Source organism: Diospyros lotus, chromosome 5, assembly GCF_014633365.1.
Source record: "Diospyros lotus cultivar Yz01 chromosome 5, ASM1463336v1, whole genome shotgun sequence".
Lineage (NCBI taxonomy): Eukaryota > Viridiplantae > Streptophyta > Magnoliopsida > Ericales > Ebenaceae > Diospyros > Diospyros lotus.
In genome coordinates this window covers 34,626,404-34,643,565 of record NC_068342.1, presented here as the reverse complement: position 1 = coordinate 34,643,565, position 17,162 = coordinate 34,626,404, and the positions used below count along the sequence as shown (strand labels likewise).

At 37.6% G+C, this 17,162-nt stretch overlaps 1 protein-coding gene across 2 annotated transcripts in view; it reads right to left on the bottom strand.

Moving 5' to 3' along the window:
* Positions 1 to 17,162, bottom strand: part of LOC127801127 (uncharacterized) — a 152,411-nt gene that overhangs the window by 58,205 nt on the left and 77,044 nt on the right. For both annotated transcript variants that reach the window (XM_052335997.1, XM_052335998.1), the window contains 6 exons: positions 12,220 to 12,339; positions 11,372 to 11,457; positions 11,137 to 11,247; positions 10,603 to 10,698; positions 9,791 to 9,876; positions 2,694 to 2,842 (listed from right to left, as the gene is read on the bottom strand). In XM_052335997.1, the coding sequence (XP_052191957.1) occupies positions 2,694 to 2,842; positions 9,791 to 9,876; positions 10,603 to 10,698; positions 11,137 to 11,247; positions 11,372 to 11,457; positions 12,220 to 12,339 (648 nt within the window). The remainder of the gene's footprint in view (positions 1 to 2,693; positions 2,843 to 9,790; positions 9,877 to 10,602; positions 10,699 to 11,136; positions 11,248 to 11,371; positions 11,458 to 12,219; positions 12,340 to 17,162) is intronic.

Sequence of the window (17,162 nt, the reverse complement as noted above, 5' to 3'; positions counted from 1 at the left end):
TGGACTAATTTCCATACCCTTTGTTTCCTCTGAAAATTAGTTGGTTGATATAGTGACAAAGGGACTACCTTCTAAGAGATTTGAGGAGTTATTAATCAAGCTAGGAATGACACACATTCATTCACCAACTAGAGGGGAAGTGTTGATTCTCGAATAAAATATAAGGAATGATTGGTTATAATCTCAAGAGATTCATTAGCCAAATCATCCTTGGTTTAGAAACTAATCTTATCTCTAGATTTTAGAAATTGTTGAAATTGTTCTTTGATCGATTTTTGGATACTTTCCTATCCTTTGTAGAGTCAACCTTTCCTATGTTTTGTACAGCCTATCCTTCCTAGTTTTAGCAGGTCTAATCTTGCCTATGATGTAATTGTTGTTGTACTTTTATACATTAGTTTTAATGATGAAAAACATATATTGGTTTAATCCCTAAGTCACGTGTCAAGTGTATGGTTTTCAATATATATCAATTTCAATATCATGTATCACTCTGTGAAAATGAAAACCATGTTTTGACTAAAAGTCTAGAAGATTAGCACCTTATAAGGAGACATATAAGAAAGAGTTTTCTTTTTAGAAAACTATCTCCCAGTATTTTGATATGTAACATTCATTAGTGCTAAAACGATTTTTAATAAATTTTTCATTAAATAGAAAGTATATATTTTGGAGGTGGTATTATTGCTAAAACTTGAGTTTGTATTAAAACCCAAAATCTACTTTCTTATTGATTTGGATTTTGATTTTCTAAGTATTTTTATTGAATCCAAATAATGGGTACTTTGTTATTTACATTTATGTATTAAAGTAAATCTTAAACTAAAGAAATGTAAATAAGCTATGTTGTATACATGCTGTGGATTGTGTTGTAATGCAAGTGTTTCTGAATATCTGTCAGGTTTCCATGCATGTTTCGAAACCCCTTTGAAATGGTTTTCAATGTTTTCAGTGTATGCTATTTCGAAACATCTCTGTTATGCATGTATTTTCAAATAAGTTTTGGACTATGTTTCGAAACCTCCATATCATGTTTCGAAACCTCATTTCCAAATAAGTATGTTTCGAAACCTCATTTTATTAATGCATTCTCCATGCTATGAGATTCAAATTTGAATTTGAATGTGAGTGCTTTTAAAATACTCAAAGTGGGCATAAGACTTTGTCTACCACTATTTGCTATCTCTAAGTGCTTTATCCAGCTAGAAGCTTGTATGTTTCAAAATCTGTTGTCTATATTTCGAAACTTTGGTCTATTTATGTGATGTTTCAAAACACACTGCGCATGTTTCAAAACCTACCTTTTTGTCTTGTCTCTAACGGCTATAAACAGCCAGATTTCTATCTCTTGGTATAAATAACAGGTATTTGAAGACAAGAAGAGATTGATTGAGATTGATAGAGAGACAACAAGTGAGCACACACTAGAGACACACACACAAGCACATGTGATATAAATCCGTTTGACAAGCTTTCAAAGAGGATCCATTCATCCATTCCTAGATGTGCATTGTGATGTGAAAAATGAGAAGCAAGTGCAAACAACGAGTATCATCCTCCAGCTCTCCTCACCTCAAGTTAAGAGGTTTGTACAACCATGTGGTAAGGCATTTATTGCTATTTCGGTTGTAATGATAAAACGTTATTTATCTTGTAAATGTTGTAAAGGTTTGAGTTTAGTCTAAAAACTCATTTGATGTAAAGGTTTGAGTTGAGCCTAAAACTCATTGTGTCGAAGGTTCGAGTTTAGCCTTAAAACTCACTTGGTGTAAGGTTTGAGTTTAGCCTTAGAACTCACTTGGTGCTAGGTTTGAGTTGAGCCCCTAAAAACTTACATTGTAAGGTTTTAGGGTAAACCGTGATAAATCCCTTGTTGTGGTGATCACTAGTAAAAGTGATTGGGATTGTAAATCCTTCAAGTGGGTAAGCTTGAAGGTAGTGGAGTAGGCGAGTGCTGAACCACTATATATTTTGTGTGCAATTGTTCTTTACCTTTTGCTTATTATTATTGCCTATTGCACATGTTATCATAAGATTTGTCATCAAAGGCTAAAATAGTTTTCTTATGCATAAACTTATACATATACATAGAAAACCTATCTTTGATATACAAACATCTTTGGTATACTCTTACTTATGTAAATCATCTTTTCCAAAGATCATTAGTTTGAAATACAAGGTAAAAGATTTCAAATCAAGCAAAACAGAGAAGTGTATTTCGAAACATATATAGTAGGTTTCGAAACCTACTTAGCAGAAAGTCTTATTTCGAAACATATCCCATATATTTCGAAACATAGTGTTTTGCTATCAATCAAAGTTTTAAATTATCAAATATATATACAAATCCCAATTTACCACCCCTCTTGGGATATATTTGCCATCATTAGGAACCAACAGTAATCCCCAACCCCATAAATAGGGCTGTATCACTTGTATGAATATAAGAAAAACAGTTTATTTCCACAGAAAGGTCATTTTTGCATTTAATAGTGCTGCTACCTTATAATGGATGGTAAGATTTTCACTTCCTTTAACTTTAAAACTTTTGGACAAGCATAACCAGGAGAAAAAAATAATAATAATAACCAGACATTTTGCATTTTACAGTCATCCCCAAAGTTCAATAGAAAGTGGGAAAATTGGAACATATTCCTACTTTTACTAACAAGGAGAAACACTAAAAGAGGTACCTTCAGTGTGACCTTCCAGCGGGCATGCTTCACCTTGTATTTCCAGTACTCGTGATTAACTAAAACATACTGAAGGTTAAAAGCAACAAGAGCCAAGACCACATCATTTTCTACTCCTGTCTCCACAAGCTGTATGGTGAAATCTAGCACTGCAGAGTAAACACCACACAACTCAAAAGGTTATATAACCCATATATAGTATATCCAAGTAAGAGCTGAATATGACCAAACATCACAAGATAAATACCCACAATATCAACTGATAAACAAAACAAAATATTAATTAACTCCAACAGTATATAATCAGTAGTCAACGTGTAAAAAATGGATTTCATTTATTTTCTAAAACAGTAAATGAACAATTACTTTGAGAGGGATGGTGTATACAAGATAAGCAGCAAACAATGCTATTACACAACCAATGAAGATTATTCAAATAAAATTGACATGCCAACATAACATATTACATGTATTAAAATATAATTTTTGATCCTGTAAGAAAATTTTTAAATCTTCTAATGCTCAAAATTGTTAAGCAACACTTGTGATTTTTGGCCAAACCTGATTTTATTCATGTAACAATGTTATGAACTTTTATTGTGAGTTCACATCCAGAATGACAAAAAAATTGCAAGTAAAAATTCTTGCAAAGAGGGCAAAACCTTTACTTCTAATTACAATAAATTTATTTTCCCGTATACTAATGATGAATGGAAGAGAGAGAATTTAAGTTATTTGCTCCAGGGGATACACCCGAATTTACAACTCTGACCACCTATACCAAAATTGAGCTCAAGCCATTTCAAAGCTTTTCAGATAACAAGAACTTGGTTAATTTAGTTAAAGATTAAATGAAAAAATAATCCATCTGATTTGAATTCTGAACTAGAAAAGATTAATTTGGTCTGGAATTATGCTGTCAGTGAAGTTAATTTTGGTGTTCAAATTTTACTGTTGCAAGTTCAAGCCAGACACAGTAAAAAACTATAGAATTCAACAGGGAATTAGTACACACCAAAACTTCTCATTCTTTTAGTTCATTATGTAATGACTTCATGAAGAAAGAAATAATTCTTCTCTTGTATTGAACTGAATATGTCCTTTACAATATATGCTAGAGATTGGGAGATTATATCCCAAAATCTTAGGAAATATACAAAAGGGAAGAAAGATAAAACAAGAAATCTCCAATAATAGGAAGAGAACATATTTAGGAAAGGAGCCATGTTTAGGAATAAGCCTTATTTAGGAAAAGAGCCATATTTGGGAATAAGTCATAGGAGGGATATTTAGGAATAAATTCACAATCTTCAACACTCCCCTCAAGCTGATGAGTGGATATCTTCCATTCCCAGCTTACTTGTTATTTCCTGAAACGGAGTGGTAGGAAGTCCCTTAATTAGAACATGTGCTAATTGATCACATGAAGGCACATACGGAGTGCTAATCAGCCCACTGTCGAGCTTCTCTTTTATAAAATGTCTATCAATCTCTATGTGCTTAGTTGAATCATCCCACTGCTGGTAGTCGACTTGTTATCACAATACAACTTCATACCCACTTCGTTTAATCCTCAAATCATCTAGGATTATTTTTAGCCATAACAACTCAAATTCAAAACCAAGTAGTAATTCCTATAGTTGGTTGGGTATTCAATAAAACCACATAAAGGTATTTCTTCATTCCGAATAACCAGCATACAGTTATATCAACATGTGATAACCTACAATGATCCAAACCAATAAAATGGGCATTGGTCATGACACTACTTATATGTCCATGCACAAGAATTTTTGTCTATATTCTTTTTGTTTGTTTTTTTTAGATTACAAGTACATTTATTAAACATAGCAGTAACAACTCATACTCCAGAAGTGAGAAAGCATAGTTCTGATATCTGTTTTAGAATACATATTCACAACATAAATTTTAAGCGTCAAAACCCCCAAATTAAAAGGCATAGAAGAGGGATTGACAGAATGGAATAAATAAAAATAGCCTCCAATTTATTAACTATTTTTTCCAGAATAGCAATTGTCATGTGTGTCAAAGAAGTACACAACCTTGTCCAAAGTGTGCCCTGTTCTAAATAAATTACAATGAATAAGACATATTTAGATGTATGTCTGGTGATATAAATATTAGACACCAGTGCTGTACCAACTTAGAAACACAGATGCTTATTACACCATGTCCTTTTGGGCATCTTCTTTGGAATCTTCATTAGCATATTGTATATGTGAATGCATTGTTCCATGCATTCCATAGAATATTAGAATGAAAACACAAAAGCATATAAAATCCGTGATATTTATGAGAAGAAGAATAATCAGATAAGATGTTGAGCAAAGTCAGCAAAAAAATGGAACCACATGGCAAAAATATTATCAATGTGTACTTGATACCATAATTATCAGAAAGAACATATATGCAAGGCTGCGTACATTAAACATGAAAGCTAGAGCCATGCAGATGCTCATGGAGGTGAAGAATAAAAATCGTCATTCAAACAATAAGGCTAGAGGGATTGTCACAACCCACCTTTTCCAATGACAAAGTAATTGGTTTCTATGATCCTAAAAGGATAAATGGCATTTGCAAAGAAGCAGTTCAACCTGAAGTATCACCTTGGTTCCATGTTTCCAGTCAATAGAAGAGTATGAATTTTTAGTTCGATATAACCTACATCATAAGAAAAGCTATACACAACATAGTAGAACATTGTCATGGTCCTAGGGTTTAGCCTAGGACTAGAATGGAAATTGAAGGATTCGATACAGTTAAGGTCAAGAACAGAATGTATAGAGGGGAAATTGAAGAAGAATGGGGGGAGAAATTAGAGAATTGAGGGAGAATGGCAGAAGAACGAGAGAGAGAGATTGGAGAGAAATCTTGGGATAGAATTGAGAATTCAATTATCAAAATCAGCATAAGCATTCCTCTATTTACAGGCATAAGCCTTTTATAGGCATTATCAGCTTCTAGCTAATTGCATAACAGCAGCACCCATGTACTTCTAACCACTAACTAAAACATCTCCAAACAAACTAATATAAGCCTATTACAATATTATCCCTTTATTATATCCCCATCACAATATTACCCTTCTAATCCTCCTAGGGACATGACAATTTCCCTGCCTTGAAACATGTCTTATCCCCAAGACATGCCAAACCTTCACAGCTTCCATTATGCTATTTTTTTTTTTCCTTTTCTTCCACAACTTAGATGGAGAAATTTTGAAGACAACCTTCACTGCCAATGGAATGATCCCAAGTGACTTTTGCTCTCCATGCCTGGTATGAGTCTTCCCCGCTGCTAGTAACACCATAAGCAAACATTGTACCATTAATTCCTTGCATGACACCACTTACAACCTGCTGGGCTGCAACATCAATTCTAGTCTTCAATCTGCCCTTCAACAAGGGTGACAGAAATTCTAATCGGCCAGCTGTAGCAACAACGAACAAAGTAGCAACAGCTTTGTTCTTCCTGGCCAAACTCTCAACAGCAACATGGTGACACCATTTAGGATCAGCGAGACTCCCTCCTGCTGGTGCTGTCTTCGCCTTATCCTCAGGTAAGGAATCCTCAACATTATCCAAAACCATAGGCAATGGAACCTTATCATTAGTAACTCCACCACCCATTCCCTTTCTTATAGAATTTTGATCTTGGACACCCTCCAATCCTTCAGTCCCTGCACTAGTCCACAGAGGTAACGAATTGGCCTTGGCTTCCTCGGTCACTTCATCAAATGCTACCCCATTTTCCTCTTGCAACCTTTCAATAGGTGCATCTTGCGGTCTTATTTTTTCTTCAAACTTCTCAAGTGCTGCCGCATAATTCATCCCCAATTCCAGCAATTCCTTGTGACCTTTTGTCATTCCTGTCATCTGATTGACTACATCAACCATCTCTTGTTTTTTATTCTCATAATTATCCTTTGAAACATCATCATCGAGAACTATTTTTCCCAATGAATCTGATTGTTCCTTCGTACCTGTTGTCCTACCCACCAGATTGTTATAGCTTCCCTTTAGATAATGCTTTTCACTGCCAAAATTACTCCCAATATTGCAGCCATCCTACTAGTCACTGCTGCCTCCATCAAAATACTTCTTTTTCTGCCCAAAGTCTAGAGTAGGCAGTGAATCAGTCGTTCGTAATCTTGTCTCTTCCTTCGGCTGCTCCACTCCAAGGAATTCCTCATTGTTAAAACTTGCATGGTAATCATCAAAGTATTCCACCGGAAAGTTATAATGATACTTCTTAATAAGTATCATCGCAAACTTTTGTAGCTTCTTGCGTATCATAAGGCCAAATTCCTTGCTCGTATCCTGTACCCCACTGCTTGCTCTCTTATCCCATTGGTTGATCTCATTCTCAAATTTCTTTTCCCCTGTTTGTTGCTTCAGGCCAACTGAAAATGCAGCCTTTTTTGGCTGCCATTGAGGCTTCATTCCAACTAAAAATGAAGCATTCTTCTATTGCAATTGAGGGCTCATCTGCTTCATATATGCACTGCTCCCAATGGCCTCACGAGCAGGTCATCCCCCTAAAAATGCAAGACCCTTCTGCTACTTCTAAGACTCCAATGTCCTCGTGCGTGCACTACTCCCCTAGCAAACTTCTCACAAGAAAGACAACCCGAAGGCCAATAAACAAGAGCTCTGTACATCCTAAATCCCTCACTTCTTTTCAATATGTAAATCGCAACAATCACCTCTGAAGTTGATCCAAGAGATGGCAAATTGTAGGTTCTAGAGTCACCTAGAGCTACCAATTCTCCTGACTCACCTGCTGCAAGTAGTTTCTATACTTGTTGGAATCGCGTCAATAGCGCCAACCTATTTGTCTCCACAAGTCAAACACACTTCTGAATTTCACAACAATCTCCTATCAATACTCGAACCTTGATGGCTACTAAATTACCAGAATGGTAGCTGAATCTGATCTTGCCTTGAAAATTCAAACCGAGAGTCGTCGGAACGTTGCCTATGAACGATCAGAAATTAATCGTCATGAAGCTTTGGAAATTAGCAGCAATGGAATGGAGCAATCACAGCCTGAGAATCCTTGCACTTGCTGCTAATAAAGATCAACAACGGCTGTGACCCACACCCCAATCACCGTCCAATGGCTGGGGCCACTAACTCTCCTTTGGAATTTAATCTAAGAGATGCTTACCCGCTCTGATCTGCTACTAGATCGCGAAATGCTTTGTGGTCGCCTCCCTGAACCGCGTCTACAATAGCTGAAATCCCGAATTCTGTCGCAGCAAAGAAAGTTCGTTGGACTGCTCTATCACCTTCGTTCACTGCTACTACAAAAATCGAACAAGCTTCCAAATCGCTGGAATTCTGCCAAACCCCCGCAATTCTCCAGTGGAAACATCTAGGCAGCTCGCCTTCCTTGAGCAATTGTGATGCAACCAGCGAAATTCTCCAAAACTGAGAATTGATGGCTGCAGTTTCTTCAAAACTCTCCCGCAAACAGTTCCGAGGATGGGAAGGCCTTGCTCGTCTAGGAGTTCCAATCAACTAGAAGTTACTGCTTCTTGAATCGCCTTCAAGCAACGAACAAGGATTGTCGAAGTTTTGCCAAACCGGCTTTGATCACCATTGAAGCCAATCGGCCAGTGCAACTGTGGGTTCTCTATGCTGAATCGCTCCAGGGAGCCGCCTAGAATCACCAACTCTGAATCTTCAACCAAGATTGCCTAATCTTGGACAATTGCGATCTCCTTGGGTCTGCTCACATCGCCTCAGACTTGGTCCACTCCACGCCTGTCACTTCTGACCAGCTTCGCCCTCAATTCCGACCCAAAATTGTCGAAAATTTGTTTGGATGTTAAACGCAACTAACACCCAAGAGTGCTGAAATCTTCTTCACCTTCACACGCTGCTTGATAATTTCTATTGAATCGGTGGTCAGAGTTGCTGCTAGGAAGCGCCTCTAATCCCGCCTCTTGAATGGATTGCCTCTTGTTGTTGATCGGTAGTCCACAATTCCCAGCCAATCGTGGTAGGTCACTGCAATTCACCTATTCGATCACAATCGTCAGGATCCTGATGGCTCGGATCTGCCTCTAATACGTGACTGAACAGAATTCACTACTAGAATAGGCAGAATCATAGCCGAGGAATGATGCTATGATACCAATTTGTCATGGCACTAGTGTTTAGCCTAGGACTAGAATGGAAATCGGAAGGATCCGATACAGTTATGGTCAAGAATAGAATGTATGAAGGGGAAATTGAAGAAGAATGGGGGGAGAAATTAGAGAATTGAAGGAGAATGGCAGAAGAATGAGAGAGAGAGATTGGAGAGAAATCTTGGGAGAGAATTGAGAATTCAATTATCAAAATCAGCATAATCATTCCTCTATTTACAGGCATAAGCCTTTTATAGGCATTATCAGCTTCTAACTAATTGCATAACAACACCCATGTGCTTCTAACCACTAACTAACATATCTCCTAACAAACTAATATAAACCTATTACAATATTACCCCTTTATTATATCCCTATCACAATATTACCCTTCTAATCCTCCAAGGGACATGACAAACGTGTTTTAGAAGCTTCCAGACACAACATTCTTTCTCCCTCTTAAGTATGAACAAGTAATCAAAGCCCAGTTTGAGTGAAGAAAGTTGCCAAATAACCAATAATATGACTAAGCAGTAAAAATTAAGAGCCATGTAAAAGATTGTATTCAAGTGTAACATAAGAATGTAAGAATTTACAAACAGAATCTCAGTGAGTTCATAAACACAGAAAAACAGTTCCCCTTGAAAATCAAATCCTGCCATGCCCATCTCACCGTTCTCAGAACAGACCGGTGAACTTTCACTAATAAAGAAAAATAAATACAAATCCTAATTTCTAAAAACTGTAAATAGTACAAAGAGAAAATACCTTCACATTTTCCTGTATTGTCTTAACTTAAAAGTAGAGGAGTTCAATTGTAACCAAACCAACATTGTGAGAACCATTTCAATCAAGTTGCAAACACATGCTTCTGCAATAAAACTTAGGGGAGAGAGAAACAGAAGTAATCAAGAAGCCTTAGAAAGAATCAAGTACATGCCTGAAAGAGTTAATGAGCTGCTGGCATTATGTTCACAGTCGATAAGTAGCATATTTGCAAGTCTTCCAGAAAGCAGCCATGAGCCACTAACCAAATAAACACGAAATAAAAATAAATAGAATCAATATATGTAACAACAGAACAATTGTTAGACTACTTAATGTATGATATATATATATATAGGACTCCTAAGAAATACCTACAAGCTCTACAAAAACAAAGGCCACCAAACTTTTACCCAGTACAAAAACCACCAGGAAAGAAATAACGAGAGGGAAAAAATGACACAAACTAATCAATTATGCATATTTCATGCCATTCAAGATGACTAGAATTTCAAGAAATAACCAAAAAATGACTAGAATTTTATTGCCAGGTTGTTTTATTCTCCTTGGTTGTGTTTACTATCGATGGAATGAAGGAGCGTCTGTGGCCAGCCTTTATTCTAGTCAACTGTTGAGAGAATGTGGTGGTTCAAACATTGTATCCTGGGCATGATCCGAGGCCTTTTACCCATCTGGAACAAAGTAGATTTGAGCAAAACTTAACCTATACATACCATGTTGTCATCCATGGAAAGTAGAATAGATTAAAAAATAAAAGCAAATGAAGTTATGATATAGAATAAACAGGCAAAAACCAGTTCCCACAAGGAAATTTGTAAGAGATATATAGAGACAATAGCATAACAAGAAGTTGAAGCCAACTAAGTTGCAACTTGCAACTAGCCCAGTTTCTTGCAGCTCTAAGTGAGAAACATCAAAACAGCATTATAATAAACTATAAAAAGTAAATTCCAATGGTAGATTCACCTTGACAAATCATTGTAGCGAATGTGGAAGGGATTCATCCTGGCCACATCAAAGATGTTCATGTCTACAACTGCTACAGTAATAAGAGATGGCGAGCTGCAATCAAGAAAACAGGGGTAAAAGGAAAAATGTATTGTATGCAACCAACTAAGAAAAAGACCAAAAAACCATGGTAAGCTGAAATACATCAAGTTACATAAACTCTAAAACAAGAGATCTTTTACCACCCATTGCTCTTAAATATAAAAAAAGCAAGCTTTAGGAAGAGTAGATGTCGTTAATCAATATTACTCAGTCAAAATCACAAGATCCACACCAAGTTGATGAAGTAGTCAGCCAAACTGAAGATGTTAGTCAATGCAGCTCCCAACGCAACATGTCATTCTTCAATTTGTCGTGTTAATTGTGTTTTCATAAACTTCAAAATTTAGTTATTACTTATAAGAGAATCAAAGGTAACATCTACCAACTATTAGTAAATGTAAAATGAACTTCTAGTAGAGGAGTAGATGATTAGAGAGAGAAATGAAATACCATTTTATCATCTTCGACAAAATATTAACACTCATCGACATAATTAATGCACCACTGCAAGTGGGAGAAATTTTTTTCACCAAGGAGCAAATGATCTCAATTGCATTGGCACTGCAACCAGAAAGAGGGACCATCACAAACCGAGAGCCTCAAAGTAAAACCAATTTAGGAAAAACAAAAAATTCATAATGTTAAAAAGGAAAAAGGAAAAAAAAAAATAGTGAGCCAATATTACCTCACGTATGTGTCCATATGCCCATTCATGTGAGTGCCTTCAAGACGAGGGGAGTTGCCAATTTCCAACAAACTATAGCATATAGCCTACAAGTAATGCAATTTCATCAAATCAATGAAACAATAAAAACAAAATAAATACAAAAGAAAAGGCCTGCAAAATAAATAAAATTTTCTCATCATTTTGTCTCATCAAAGATAAAGGAGGCCAAGCCCTAAGCTCTCTTAGCACTCCCACATGAGAGTTTAATCTTGTATAAACAATCAGCAAGAGTTCCTAGTCTCCTCCATTTTTACATAGGTTAACAGTAGAGTTAGAAAGCTCCTTTTCTCCCATAAGTGACCTCAGTCACAGCTGTTAATGTTGAATGACATAAGAATCAAGAAAGAATGCAGTTGGCCCATTATTTTGAAGTGTTGCCATACATATAAAGCTTTTTGTGCATCACGAAAGGGTGTACTGCAGACCAGAATCATCTAATATGGTAACAGATTTCTGCATTGCCATTTACCACAATCATATATTTCAAATAAGACACATGGATAACATAATTTGCAACAAAAAACCATAAAAAATATTAAACACAAGCATCATTTTCCCCAGGAAAATAACTCAAACAAAACACCAGATTATACAAGGATCTATAGTTCAAGAGTCAGTAACTTTCATCACATTCATCAGTGCACAAGAAATAGCATAAGTAAAGAGAGATCAATAGATGTCATATAATCATTGATTTAAAGTTATCTGAATATGTGGGCTATTTGTAACATAAGGAAAAGGCAAAGTTCAGGTACGAACCACAAGCAGGAAAAAAATACAATATGAGACATTCCTGAAATCATTACCATGTTGAAGGATACCAGTCGACTGAGCAAGTCAAGAGTGACATGCACTTCCTCCATGCTATCCAAATAAAGCTCCCGGGCCAATTGCAAGAGCAACACAAGCACACCAGATACTGAATACTGCACAAGAGTGTTTCACAAGTCAATAAGGTGTAAGTGTTCAGAAATTTGATGTCTGGAAACTAGATCTAGATAGAATTCAAAGTTGCCCATAGATGAAAAACAAAGGTCCATCAGGATTATACCATTGCACTTAAGAATATCAGTCAAGAATTTTTCAGTTGTAATCAGGAACAACCAAGAGAATAACACATGTCCTACTAATAAAATAAAATATAAAAATTAGATGAGGTGGGCAAAAAGGAAAAAGAAAATCCTTGTGTGGTAATTAAGACAACGAGGAATATCTTTGTTAAATAAGATAAGGGGTATTAGTGTAATTAACTGAAAATACTTGTATATATATTCTTTTCTATTATACACTTTTGGTAGAATACACATTATTTTATTCACGTGACATAAGCACCATTAGACAAACCTAACCCTAGATCTAGTCGGCGCCGTTGCCGCCCTCTGATGCAGCTGTTAGCCCCTTATTCCCGTCATCGGCTACCTCTTCTCTGTTGACATCATCCCCTTGGTTGATCGATGACCTCTCTTAGGTCCACCATTGGTTTTTCGCCTTCTTGCTTCTTTGTCGGAGCATCGTCGTCACGTACACCTCCGCTATCATCGACCAACTTCAGATTTGCTTCTGATTGCCTCGTCACTTGTTGTCGATTTGCCTTCATCGGCCACCATCGTCCACCGTCGTCTCTATTCGTCGTTCAAGCCACCTCCATCGTTTGCGACCTTCCCCGCCTTCGTTGGCCTACCTCTGTTATTGGGTCACTTGCCATCACCGTCAATCTCCCTCACCGTCAGCCGTCATTCTAGCTTTGTTGTCGACCAAGCGTTGCCTGCTGAACAGAAAGCTTCAAGTTTTCAGCCATCGAAGCAGCAGCCAAGCTTGCTACCCAAATCTTCAAGTTTCTCACCCAGCCCAGATCTGGACCAGATCTGATTTGGTCCAAATCCAATCAACCAGAACAATGGGTTGTTCTCTCCACCACGTCCACAACTGTAACTATTCCCCATTTTTCGAGCACACCAGTTATTACTCTAGAGAAATTGAATTAACAAAATTATTCTATTTGGTCATCCACAGTTGAAATTTGATTTCTTGGACATGACCTTGAGGATCATTTATCAAAGACCATTTCAACTATTCCCGAGGGCAATCAACCTCTTTGGCGACAGGTGGATGAATAGTTACTCAATTTGTTGTGACAGACTATTGAGCCAACTTTGATGCCTATATTTCGACCTCTTCTTGAGTGTGGTACTCTATGGACTTAGGCTCGTGAAATGTATACGAGTGACATCACTCGTATTTATAATGTGATTGGTGCTTTGTTCAATCTACAACAGTCTGATTTAGATATGACCACCTATTTGGGTAAGCTCCAAGCTTCCATTACTGATTTTAACAAGTTAATGCCTTTTGATACGGATATCAATAAACAACAACAACAGTGTGATCAAATGTTTATTGTCCTCTGTCTTCATGGGATTCAACCTGAGCTTGGATCAGTTAAGACATAGATTCTCGGTAGTGCCTCTCTACCTCCTTTGACAGAGGTATTTTCCAGGTTACTTAAAGACTCTTCTATTACTACTGATCATGGCACGTTTGTACCTGGAGATCACTCATCCCTTGCCACTACCCAGACTAATCATGGATGTCTTAGTGGTGGTGGGCGTCCTCAGCCCCAGTGCTCCTAATGTAATCGTCTTGGTCACACTCGGGAGACTTGTTATTGCTTACATGGTCGCCAACCTCAAGCAACTAGTACTGCTAGCACTGTTGTTGGTGCTCCGAGGGTCAGGCGTCTATTACACCAAGTGATTCCTCACCAATGACTATCTCTAAACGGGAGTATGCTCAGTTCCTTCAATTCCAGGCAGCACAATAGGCCACTTCACATGTCACATCCCTTAGTCACACCGATAACCCTACTACTTGTTTTACTAAGTCCTCATCTTCTCTTGGCCCATGGGTCTTCGACTCCAATGCCACCAATCACATGTCTGGTAATCATTCTCTTCTATCTCATTTTCAAACTTCGAAGTCTCTACCTCCTGTTACATTAGCTGATGACTCTCACGCCTCAATCGCGGGTATTGGCATAGCATCACCCAGACCCCCTCCTACCTAACCATTGCCATCAATTTTACATTTACCACAGTATCCCTTTAATTTACTTTCTGTCAGGTAAGTCACTCGTAGTCTTAATTGCTTTATAACCTTTTTGTCTGATTCTATTCTTATTCAAGATCAAAAGACCGGACGAACGATTGGTACGAGGCTTGAGTCTCACAAACTCTACTATTCGTCTTACCTTGCTTCATTAATGGCGTGCACGACAACTGCTTTCCCACTACAGGTCCATTGTCACTTAGGGCACCCGTCTTTATCCAATCTCAAGAAGATGGTTCCTGGTCTCTCTACTGTTTCTTCTTTACGAGTGTAAGTCTTGTCAACTTGGGAAACATAGTCGTAGTTCTTTCTCGAGTATAGTTAATAAACAAGATAATTCTCTTTTTTTAATGATCCATTCAGATATACAGGGTCTCAGTCATGTCAATTCAAAAGACAATTTTCATTATTTTGTAACCTTTATTGATGATTTTTCTCGAAGTACATGCCCATATTTAATAAAAACGCATTCAAAATTGTTTTATGTCCTCACTACATTTTGTGCTAGAACTCAGTTTAATGTGCCTATACGTGCTCTCTTAGTGATAATGCTCTTGAATATTTGTACTTACCGTTTAAATCCTATATTGCATCCAATGGGATTCTTCACCAAACTTCGTGTCCTGGAACCCCACAAAAAAATAAGGTGGCTAAACGAAAGAATCGTCATTTAATTGAGACCAACGACACGCTTCTTCTTCATATTCATGTTCTGCTTCAATACAGGGATGATACTATCTTAACTGCATGTTACTTAATTAACCAAATGCCATCTTTTATCCTTAATGACCAAATTCCTCATTTTGTTCTTTTTCCTCGGGTTGCCTTATATTCTCTTGTTCCTCGTATCTTTGGGAGTACCTGCCTTGTTCATCATCTTACCCCAAGTCGTGATAGCTACTCGCTCGTTCTATCATATGTGTTTTTCTGGGTTATTCACGCCTTCAAAAGTGGTATCGTTGCTACTCTCCTCAATTAGCTCGCTATTTTGTTTCAGTTGATGTTACCTTCTTTGAGTCATCTCCTTATTTTCTATATTCGACTGAGCTCTCTGAGCCTGTCTCTCCTGACTTACCATTATATATTCCTTTTCTTAACCTTTCCTTTTCTCCTTCTTCAGCACCCACTGCCTCTTGCCTTGATCACCCCTATCTTTAGGTTTATCAACAACATCCTTAACATGTGGCCCAACCAACAGCGCTTGTCGTCCCTAGTCCAAGGGAGTCGTCCACTGACTCATCCACTATACCTGTTAGTTCTTCCTCCTCTGGTCCGTTATTGCCCCACTCTCCATCCCATTTCACATTTTTTCAGTTCTAATTCTTTGTCCCCTAGATATTCTACTTTTCTTTCTTCTTTATCTTCTATTTCTCTTCCTAAATCTGTTCCCGAAGCTCTTTCCCATTCAAGGTGGCGGGCTGCTATGGTTGAACAAATGTCTACCATACATTCCACTAAGACTTGGTTTTGACAGCCAGATTGATCGCCTTAAGGCCGTCATGTTGCCAAAAGGATACACTTAGGTTTTTGGTCTTGATTATGGCAATACATTTTATCCTGTTGCTAAGATCTCTTCTGTTTGCCTTTTCTTGTCCCTTGCTACTAGCCTCTTCATCAACTAGACATCAAAAATGCCTTCCTTCATGGCGATTTACAAGAAGAGGTGTATATGGAGCAACCTCATTTCTTTGTTGCTTGGGGAAGTCTAGGCCAATGTGTCGCCTTCGAAAATCTTTATACGGCTTAAAACAGTCTCCTCGAGCTTGGTTTAGTCGATTCAGTTCAATTGTTCTTGAGCTTGGGTTAACTTGTAGTGAAGCTGACCATTCTATTTTTTATCACTCTCAGTTTGGCCGCCACATTCTTCTAGTGGTATATGTTAATGATATATTACTTACAGGGGATGATGTTAGTATCATTGAATTGAAGGCGCATCTATAATGTACCGCCTAATAATTGAATTGTAATTTGGGAAAATTAGGGGAGAAAGGAGTAACCAACACGCACACGCTTCATGCAAGTGGCATGGACCAGTTAGGCTACTCTACTCTGTTTTGGGGAGGGAATACTCCCATTTGACTGCGGGGAGATCAATATAAATAAGAACTGATCTCACCCGAAGAAGGGCATGAATGAAAATCATTTTCAATTTGGAATTCTCTCTCTCTCTTGTTCCCCCTCATTTCTCTCTCTCTCATTTCTCTTCCCTAATTCTTCGAATTCTTAAGGAATTCTTGAGAACTCCATTATCAAACCATTAAGCTCTGACAATTTGGTATCAGAGTCAATCCTGGCCAATTTTGATCATGGTAAATTCAGACAGAAGGAGAAAGGTATGCGAATGAAGTACATGGAGATGCAGCCGCAACAATTTGGCTCCACAATGACGGATATGCAGGGGAGAGTGGATCAATTGGAGCTCGAATCCAATCGTAATCACAAGATGATCATCTCCATTGATTGTAACCTGGATAGAGCAGTCACTCAGATCCGAGAGGAGGTTACTCACATACATGAAGAGATGGGAATGCAGATCAAGGAGCAATTGGAAGGATTTATGGCAATGTTTGCTCGCCAGCATTCGATAAGACTATCCCCTGATTTTCCTCCTAGAGGAAGTATTGATTAGGAGGTGTGAAAGAAC